The sequence below is a fragment of the Phocoena phocoena genome, chromosome X, assembly GCF_963924675.1.
Source record: "Phocoena phocoena chromosome X, mPhoPho1.1, whole genome shotgun sequence".
Taxonomy (NCBI): domain Eukaryota; kingdom Metazoa; phylum Chordata; class Mammalia; order Artiodactyla; family Phocoenidae; genus Phocoena; species Phocoena phocoena.
Window position 1 is genome coordinate 63,601,709 of NC_089240.1, and position 10,661 is coordinate 63,612,369.

Genomic DNA, 10,661 nt, shown 5'->3' on the forward strand with positions numbered 1-10,661 from the left:
ATTCACTACAACTGCAGAACCTCACATAACAGGACAAAGGATGCTAGCCAGAGTTGTTTATAGCTTGTGAGCATCCTTTATGCTTCTCTCTCTTTTATACACACTTACCCCCCCTCCCTATCCCACCTGCACACATACAGATGCTTCCCAGCAAGAAAAAAGGTCAGAGAAGGTGAAAGTTGTCACAAAGCCCACCTAGCACCAAGGACTTCAGGGAGATGGCTAAAGAAGTGATGGTCAAGGTAGTGCTGGAGGTTTGAAAACATTTAGGAAAAGGTAAGGCCTTAACACATAATTGCACAAAGTAACAAGTCAGAAGAGAAAGCAGGGAGGAAGCAGCATGTGAAGAAGCTGGTATATGAGACACTGGAGAGGCCACTGGTTCAAGCCAGTTGTCACAGAACAAACATAACGCCCAAAGTCTCGAAGAACCTTGGTCAAGGCCACTGTTTCAGCACCCTGCTCCACATAGTCCAGCAACTAACCAGGGCAGAAAGGGATCAGATCTATTCTTATAGATCTTCAAGGAAAAGAAGTTTCCAATTTTCCTTAGTCATGCAATATAATTCTGCATGTGTGTGTGCATGTGTGTGTTCACATTTAAAATTAGATTTGAAAGTAGCCAAGGCAATTAAAAGTAATTAAGAGTGAGAAGGTTTCCCTCTGAACTTCTGGAAGAAAGTAGCCTGGCTAAGGTTCTTATAGTCTGACACTTTGGGGAGGTGGAATATAAGATTATAAAAGAAGAAAAATTCTAAGATCAAGAATTGAAATTAAGTAAGGAGAATACGGGAGAATACCATTCCCAGGAAAGTAAGATTAAATGGGATTCTTTTGGGGAGGAATTCATAGGAAGCAGCTTCTCAGAGAGCAGAGGTTAGAAGGGAGTGGCAATCAGGGATTTCAGACCAAGGAAAATTCCATATAGCTGACTTGAGATATCAACGATAGGGCAAAACACTACTTTTCTATCACTGGTCCTCACTCCACTAAGGCAGCTGGTTGAATAAGGGATCTACAAAAAGTCAGGCCTACTATGTTGTTACAGGAAGAAAATGAATTGTGAGAGCAGAGACAGGACTAACAAAGCCCTAAAAACTGAAGAACTCAGAACATAATGTACTGAGAGGGATATTAAGTACAATTAAGAGAATAATCATCTTCTGCCTTATCCTGTTGCTCATTTCTCAAACTCAGCTTCCTGTTACATTTTGGTACAAAATGATCGGTTACAAATCACTAATTTAATCTTAAAAACATATAATGCACTGTAGGCCAAGAAAAAAGGTACTTTAAAATGGCAATTCTCTTTGGAGAAAGGGATGAACCATGTCCTAGAATTGGCTCCTAATGGGCTCCATAGGAGCAACTGAAAGAGTATCCATTCCAAAGGACTCATGATAGCAAGTTCTGACAAGGAAATTGTTTATTTCCAACAGTTTCAGGCTGTCCTTCTACCCCACCTCACCCCATTCTCCAAAGCTGAACTGATACTGAGAAAAACTGGTACAACTTCTCCCATATTTATTTTTATAAAACACATTGTACTCATGGAACATTTTCTTTATTCCTTATTTGACTGCCACCTTTTGATTACATATAGAGCACTCCATTCCTGTAAGCTAACAGGTGACTTTGAGATCTGGAGTCTTGGGGATCACAGTACAGGCAGAGTTGGTTATTCCAAATTAAATTCAGCTGCAAAACAGAAAAATTAAAACAAAAACAAAACAAAGACCAGTTCCTAGGAACCAGCCACAGCATTTAGTAAAAACAGCTAGCTATCAGAGTGGAGAAATAGAAGAAAATGTTCCAGTTTGATTATTTTCCCTTTTGGATGGCTGCTGTAGAGCAGGAGACATGTTGCACCTGGTGCCTTTCCATTAAGTAATTTTCCAGGACTCACCACACACAAAGCCTAGGAATAGGCCTGAAGCAGCCTCATGAAATGCTCTTCACTCACTTGTCCCCACAGACATACACAATCACACCATCAAGAACACAGGCTTGTTCATTTTACTACCTAGCAGTAAGTAGTAGAGCTGGCTGGTAAAAGGAATCATGGACTGGGAAGTATGTATACTTATATATATGACAGGCTTCCTTCCATTTCTCTCTGACTACTTTCAAATGTTGCTTCTCTGTTTGTGAATATATTTAGGTGGCAATGACTAGGTAGGTTCATATTTTGCTTAAATTTTTCCTTTTGAAACATCTTCCCTTTTTTTAAAATTCCCTTTTCCCCCACCCACTTATTCTCCACCCTCCCACCCGCAGCCTATATATTCACAAGTTAATAGGTTAGTAACAATATTAGTAAGAATAGTAAGAGTAACAACAACAACAACCAACAATATTAATAATATGAATCCCCTATATCTCTATAGCACTTTACGATCTACAAAGCGCTTTCACGTCCATTATCTCATCTGTGCCATAATGCAACAGTCATCAGACACACAGGCCTTCAACTGTGCAAGGAAAATAGACCAAATGTTAGAAGTCAAGTGGTGAATAAAGGGGAAGAAAAAGCTAGTCGTGAGGGATGCTGAAGCTGTGAAATTTTTTAAAAAGGGAAAGGGCTTGAATAAAAAAATGTGATTTCAAAAATTTATATTAAAGATTGGGAATTAAGTTTAGTGTGTGGCATCAAATAATAGTTATGCTCAGACTAAGTATATATGGCCCCAATTAGTTGTTATCACAAATTGTTCAGCTTATCGAATGTGATTCATAGGTGTCAAACTGAGATGCCTTAACATTTTCTTTAAATGACATTGGCATTGCAAGATTAAACACTTAACACTAAAGCCATGATATGAGTGCACTTTTGACAAAACTGGAATAAAACATTTAGGAAACTACTTAAATAAAAGCAATCTATGTACTTCATTTATCTTAGTGTTAATTTTATAGCTATTTTATAATTTATCTCAGACTATTATAAAATATATAAAACTGAGATATAAAGTATCAGCAATATAACTTTGCACTTTAAATAATTTTCAGCTACAGATTTTGCTTTTAGAAAACAAACTTTAAAGCAGCTGTTTTGTTTCCTTGTAAAAGTTTCTGTAAATGCATATACTTGGGTCCCTGATGGACTTAGCTGTTGTGACTTCCAGACTTTTCCAACACTTTAACCCTTATACAATGGAACAAACAAACCTTTATTGTGCCTTGTTTAATGGTTCATGTTTCCACACAGGACAGCAGAATTTAAATTTTTAAAATAATGTATGTATGCTTATAGATATATATATTTTAAAACTTAGTTAATGAGCTTTAAACTGTGGGGTGAATCTGTGAGATGAGGTAAGGAAATTTGGCACATTTCAAACAGTATCCTTTAAGTTTTGGTAAATTGTGTAACACAACATATTTTTCCACTGTGATCTACAGGTGCTATCCACATAAGTGGGGGTGGTTAATAGCAAGAATCACTGGAATGTTTCTAGTAAATTAACAGGGACAAGCTCCCCAAATACTCACAACCAAATGTTGATATAGAAGTAAAAATATATACAATACAGTCACTTTTTTGTAGTTTGGCACAATGTTTTACTTCCTTTCCCCTTGGGTAAACAGTGCATAAACTACTTTGTGCAACTGTATGACTTCTAAAGTCTTTTACATAGAACATCAGATTAAAGTTTGCTTCCAAAGACTTATTCTCACACTTTAAAATTCTTTTCTTTAAGCACTTACATGTCAACATACATACCACAAGGCATATTTTGAAAGAAATAAAACACAAACATCAAATGTCTTTCTGGAAAATGGGAGTCTCTTCTTCAAACACAGGTAAAACCCAAAATGCTGTTTCTGCTTTTAGGAGATTGTAGTCGGAATCCCTGCAGAAAAACCAAACAATTTATGCCATCTTAGTTAGCTTTAGTGTATGTCCCACAAAGGGATCATACAATCTAAATTTGTTTACATCATACTAGATGCCGTACGATGCAGAAAAAGATACAAATAGCAGGGGCCACTAGAAAGCACTCCTAATTGCCAAATGATGAGACTTTGTTTTCCAAATTATGCTCTTTTTGCTTAAATGATCTTGGCATTTTTGTCTATATAACTTTTAAATTCTGTTATTCAAAAATTTTCTCACTGCAAAGTCCTTCCCTTCCCCAAGTCATTCAAGAGCATATTTTAGTTGTATTTTCTCAGTAAGTAAAAACTAATGCTGACTAGCAGAAAAAGTAACCTTGTCAGAATTTATCCCTAGTCAAGCCACTACAAAACTGCCCAATCTTTTGTGTGGCTTAGAGGTATAGGGATTTTCATGCACTTTTTTTCTTTTCGTTTTAATTTGAAAAAGAAGGGAATGGGACAGTTTCTTTCATGCAAACTGCTTTCAAGAGGGAAAAAAATGAGGGACTGCGGGCTTAGCAGAGTAGGAAAGCTAAGGGTGCATCGTCTCAGCCATTTTGATGCAGTATTACCTCAGTTTTTCAAAAGAAGCTGTCCCAGCCTCATCCTTGTGGACCTGTTCTCGCTCCATACGCTTTCCCTTACACTTCTCATCTCTCAGGGCCTTGGAGCTGGTTTTGTGACGATATAACTTTTTGTGTGTCGGTCCATTATTGCCTAAAGTGCTCAGGTTATTATACTTTTTATCAAAGAAGGCAGAGCGAGAGTCCTCGTTATAACCAGACATGCTTGCACGACCAGGATCACCTATCGCTGCTTTCCCATTGCTTTTACTCACACCCTTGATGGACCTGTGATTCTTAGTGGCTCCTGGAGAGCCACTGTTGGCCTTTTTCTTAGATTCCTGTGGTGTCCCAGCCAATATTTTGAGTGTTTTTAATTTTAGACTATTGGACTCAGGGGAGTAGAATATATTGGGGTCTCCATGGTGCTCCATGGGTTCGCAAAGGGGCTCTATGGAGGCCATCATGAATCTCTGCACATCTGCCATACCAGAGGCAATGTTGGACAAGATATAAGAAGGCTCCTGAAATTCCCGTTGATCATCATCCAGAAGGTTGTTGGTGTTGGTGCCCATGCTCATGTCACTCCAGCCTGGGCTGCTCTCCTTCCCCAAAGACCAATCTCCAGAAAGTCCCTTCTGACTTGGCATCTTCATAGAGGCCACAGGGACACTATGCTGGATACATTCAGCCAAAGTCTTCCCTGTGGAGGATATGCTGTTGACTTGGCCTCCTCCACGACCGATGCCAATTTGCATTTTCTCTCCATTGACTGCAGCCATGAATTTCCCTTTCTTTGTTGACTTAGGGACCTGGCGGGAGGTTTTGCCAGGTGGTTTTTCAATCCCTTTGTTGTTGGCTTTGGGGTTTTTTTTCCTGTTGTTTTTCTGAGAAGAGCTTTGGTTCGTAGCCCCACTCTTGTTGGGTGAACTTTTCTTTCTTGATTTTGACACCTTGTTGTTGGTACTCATTTGACCAGATGGATCATTAAACGCTGATAAGCAAGGGGCTTTTTGGAGCAGGCTGACAGAATCCTCATCATTGAACATATGGAATTGAAACTGATGGTTATTTAAAGTAAATCCATCATCCACTTGGACCTGCCGTGAAAGGGTACTGCAGTCCCATTTGATTTTTTCCATATTGCCCAGTATTCCTGGGACACCCTCTTGGAACACCTTTAGTGTTCCTAGTGTCTTGATACTCTCACATCTGGTAATCTGAGGGGAAAGACTGGGGGTGTCAGGTGGGGACATCTCTGAGAGGGAAGAGTTGCGGAATTTGTCAGGAGTGAAGTTGGAGATATCCAGGAGGTCAGTGGACTCCTTTAGTGGTGCTATTTCATCAATGCTCTGCTGGATCACCAGCTTGGGGCTGCAATGGGCCAGGAAGTCATCCGTGATATCATCATCACCATCCTTTTCACAAGACTTCAAGCTTAAGGAGCAATAATTGCTTGAGTTGATAGAGAGTGGGGCCATGGAATCAAAGCTAAAGAGCCGCCCATCATCCATATTCACTGGACCCTGCTGGAAAGGAAAGCAGATCTCTCCATTATTAAAGTGACATAATTGATAAGAGTCATCAGATGAGAGCTGGGTGTCTTGCACAGATGCATACAGGACCTTGTTGCAACTACTGCCACCGCTGTTGAGGCAGATTGGATTGTATGTTGTAGCTGTGAGGTTATTTTCCATGGAAACTACTTGGGAGACTCCAAATTCACATGATTGGTTTGGAGCTATCTCCCTTGAGACTGCAGCCATGAATTCCTGGGAGCCAGAAGTAGGTTTGTTGGGCCACACATTTCCATAGTTGCTTGATTCCATTTTGAAGTTTTGGGATGATTGAAGCAGCTCAGACTCAGAAGGCGAGGAAAGCACACAGTCCTGGGCAGGCTGGAGAGGTACAAATGATTTTTCTGTTTGAGTGAGGCTGACTTCATTTTGCTCTGGAGAATGCTGAGTGAAGTATGAAATGCCAGTATTATTTGACAAGTCAGAAGCATCTAACAATGTCTGCAAATACCCTCCAGGGATAACAGGTATATTGTTGGCAACATGAGCAGATGATAGAGGCATTTCAGAAGAGCAAGTGGTTGGTAGGAAAGTAGAATTCTTAGCAACCTTTGTCTCATGAAATTCAGATAGATGTGAACCGTTTGAGGTCCCAGGAATAGCTTCATTCTTTGAATTAGCCTTGGAAGATTGGTCTCCCAAAAGAGGGGTCATTTGAACAACTGGCTTGCTTTCTTGCCCAGCTTTGATTTTCTTGGATTTTAACCTGGCTTCACTTTTAAATTTGATTTTGTTGAGCACTTTCCTCTCTGGCCCCTTAAATTGTGCATCTTGGGCTTTGACTTTCACTGAGTCAGGGCCTGTGATGTCATTTAAATGTGATCCATTTGCACAGCCGGGGGCAGCCAGAGGTGCTGACTTCAGTGTACCTTTCAGGCCTCCATCTTCTTTACGACTACTAGCTTGCCTCTCATCATTGCAGAATGAAACCTGCTTACCACTTGCTGAAGTTTCCATGGATGGGATTCTTTGAATCCTGTGCCTGTTGCCAAGTTTAGATTTTCGTTTGCGAGCAGGTGGCAGGAATGACACCTCAAAGCTACCTGGTTCAAAGCTTTGCTTTTGGCATAAGGGTGTTTTGTTGGAGTCTGAATTGCTGTTTCTCTGCTTTTTCTTCTTTTGCCAGAAGCCCTTCAAGGGGGCCAGCTTGGAATATTTGTTGAGCTGCGTCTCACTCAAATTCACTGTTGTCTCACTGGCATCCACCCTACCCAACTTCACCAGCATGTTCTTCTCACCTTTAAAACGATTAATGATGATATATTTGATAATAACAGGGGGCTCCTTACGAGTTACTTTTCTTCTCTTTTTGGGACACCATTCATCATCATCTTCCTCTTTACAACCACCTGGCAGCCATTCCTTCCTCTCATTTACCTTTTCACCCTCTAGTGAGTCAACATCATATAGATAATCTTCACTATACCTGACTTTTCTCTTGGCTCGTAGCCCATAATTCTGCTGGGAGGAGGAGCTGCCAGAATTAGTGTCCCGAGCCATATAGCGGCTACAGTCCTTGATCTCCCCCATGGCATCATAAGAGACCTCAATGAAGGAACTGTCATCACTAAAATTCCCTGATGCCTCCAAGGAATTGGCAAGATGGCCTTGCTTTGGATTCTTAAATTGCCCTACTTCAGGTCCACTGCATGGTTTATTTAAGGCAGATTTTTCTCCATTATCCTTTGCATCTTTTTTCTCTACACCTTTGTCTTCCTGGCCTTCTTCTTTGCCTTTCTTCTTGTCCAAGATTTTATCTTCCTCCCCCCAGATAATGCTCACATCAGGGACCTTGAATTGGGAAAGATCACTGCTCTGCTTCAGGGCTCCACTCTTAGACTCCCGCTTGGGGCAGGTAGTGAAGACACTGGGAAAAAAGTTGAATTGGGCATCCTCCTGCATCAAAAGGGTGGTTTTGTCTCGAACGTTGTCCTGGAAGGATTCATATCGAATTTTCAGGGAGCAGACATCACTGCCCAGTGTTGACTCATCATCATCGAACATGTAGTTATCCACATCTTCTTCAGAGAACAGGTTGACAGACAGCTCATTCTTGGAACAGAGGTCAAGAAGTTCAATCTTACTCTCACTAATAAAAGTCTCAAAGTAACCCCAATCCTGATTGGAATTTGCCAGCAAAGCCTCTTCCGTATTGCACTTATCTAATAGTAATGCCTCATAATAACTTTTCTGAGCTGGGTCCTCCAAGTCAATGTCAGGTTTCTCGGCTTCTCGTCTATCTCCTGCCCTTGATTTGTGCAGTGGGAAGCCTAGGAGCTGGTCTGAGAGAAGCTGCTCTCCATATTTCATGTTTTCTCCAGCATTAATACACTGAATCCCTATATCAGAGACTGCACAAGTTTCATAATCTCTATTTAGATCACTGACTTTTAGACTGATCCCTGGCTCAGGATCTACTGCATCCTTGGATTCCATGAAGCAGCCCAAGCAAGTCCGGCTTGGCTGCATGAGGCACTCCCCATTCAAAGCTGACATGCCTGCAGGCTCCATTATGGCAAATGGAGCTTTCTCACACTCATTGGGCAGTGACCATGTGTTCAGGCCTTTTGAAATACCAGATGTAAGGGAGATGGCATTCACAGAAGCACTATTAGCAGCATGCTCAGGTGCTTCAATCAGGCCCAAAGGAGAGGGAGGGCTCTGCATACAGGGCTTCTTAGAGGGCAGAGGCAGGAGACCTCTGGGATACATCAGGTTCTCTTTTTGAGACACCAGTATAGGCTGGATTGGTGTAGCAGCATCTAGAGCTGCAAATGACTTCATTGCCACATCCTGGTCCTCTGAATCTAGAGAAAAGGGGAAAAATGACAGAAATAAAGTTAAAGGTATTAGACCAGACTCATTAACTCTCTTTCCCTTGATCAGTTTCTGGTACTTGATCTTATGATATAAAATCTAAGCTTCAGCTTCTCTAACTTTAGAAGTATAAACTACAGAGTTAAAGAACAACCTTGATTCTATATTGAACATTCATGCGAGTGAAAAATAATATTTTTTAGGTTCAGCTTTTTCTTCAGACACACATGGCACTCTCCTCAGAAATGAGGAAAAAATTGGATTGCTTGATCAACTGGAAAGTCAAATCTTTCAGGGTGGGAAAATGCTGAGATGGGATATATTCATGGTTTTGAACTATGAGGCATAGTCCTATCCTTCAGACCTCACCTATGTTTTGGAAGCTCCTACTGAGTCTAAACATTCCAAACTTCACATCAGAGCATATTTCTAATTCACCAGGAATTTAGAGGAACTTAAGTATCCATTTGATAGAGATGATTTGGGAGAGCAAAGGGGTTGGATTTGATACCTCTTAGAGACCCTTCTAGTCCAGTTAGAGATCTGGTGGAATAAAGTTTAGGATTAACTCCTATCTCAGAGGCATCCTAGACTTAACTTGCCCCAGCTCTGTGGATACCGAAAATCTATAGTACTAACAAAGGACTACTGGGAGAGATATTACATACCACAATTAAATTCCCTTACCATTTTCCTTGACCCCATTAATCATAGTGTTTTCTCCATTGGCTGAGGCAACAACAGCCTTATCTTGTTGGTTATCCATGAATGGAACCTCTTATTGTTTCATTCCAAGTCCAAATGCTGTCCAACCTGCACATTTCAAATACATAATATCAGTCATCAAATTTTCTTCTCTGTTTTAAGCTCATTTCAGCTAGAGAGGTTTTAAAATGTTCACTGGAATTTACCTATTTCCAGACTGGCTTCATAGCCACTATTGTTTTTGTTTCATATTTTATACCTACTATATAAGTCAATTTGGAAACTCACACTTCATTCACACATTCTAGATCCTTCTGTCTCCTCTAGGCTACCATACCATTCAAAACTGAAATCTGAGGAAGCAGGCAAACTTACATCTTCTTCCAGATAGTAATACATTTAACCTAATCATGGTCATCCAATTAGGAAGGACGCAAAGTAGAGCCCAGACTAACCTGAGACAAGGGGTGTGTACATGTGGAGATTGGCTTTATTTCTGTTTGTCTCATCTCTAATTCAGATGATCATAAGCTCTTAACAAAACAAGCCAATTCATATATACACACATATACATCACATTCATATTTTCTCTGTGCTTAAAATTTGACTGCTAAGTATGAAAGAGGTAGAGAATTCCTTCCATGATTTCTTGGCTTTCATGACCTGAGCTCTGGTTTTGACAAATATTTCTCCAAGCCCACAGCAGGATTTTTAAATGTGACTACAAAGAAGATCTGGAATTTCTGAAAATGTTCCAGCATTATCTGGTATTTTTAGTGTATAGAACACATATCTATAGCCCCTCATGTCTTGCCCACCTACTTGGAGGGTAGGTATATGCAAAATGATATGAGGCACAGCCACTCAAGGTGGAGGTCTCTACCATGTGCCACTACAGCATCTATACATCTCTATTTATTCCAAACCCCCTTTCTCTAGACCTTTTCCTCAGCCAAGGATCCACCCCTTTATTAAAAAGCATAGACTACTTTACTGATGGCCAAGCAGCTATTATAAAAATCTCAATTGTATATTCACTTACTCTAAAACATGCAAATACTATAAAAGGTAGGTCCAGCATTGCGGGAATAAGACAGTTTTAAATGATTCAATCTTTAAA

At 40.4% G+C, this 10,661-nt stretch overlaps 1 protein-coding gene across 1 annotated transcript; it reads right to left on the minus strand.

Moving 5' to 3' along the window:
- Nucleotides 1-3,760: 3,760 nt before the first annotated feature.
- NEXMIF (neurite extension and migration factor) lies at nucleotides 3,761-9,602 on the minus strand. Its single transcript, XM_065901379.1, has 3 exons — nucleotides 9,524-9,602; nucleotides 4,452-8,826; nucleotides 3,761-3,854 (listed from the first exon to the last, which is right to left on the minus strand). Exons 1-3 carry the CDS (start codon nucleotides 9,600-9,602, stop codon nucleotides 3,761-3,763), a joined length of 4,548 nt encoding a protein of 1,515 aa, XP_065757451.1.
- Nucleotides 9,603-10,661: the final 1,059 nt, after the last annotated feature.

Bases quoted from the DNA above. Each gene is read 5' to 3' on its own strand.
- NEXMIF (XM_065901379.1), bottom strand. From the start codon at position 9,602: ATGGATAACCAACAAGATAAGGCTGTTGTTGCCTCAGCCAATGGAGAA. The intron at 8,827-9,523 runs GTAAGGGAATTT...CCTTTTCTCTAG, and splicing joins TAATGGGGTCAAGGAAAATG to ATTCAGAGGACCAGGATGTG. The intron at 3,855-4,451 runs GTAATACTGCAT...GTTTTTCTGCAG, and splicing joins GCTTCTTTTGAAAAACTGAG to GGATTCCGACTACAATCTCC.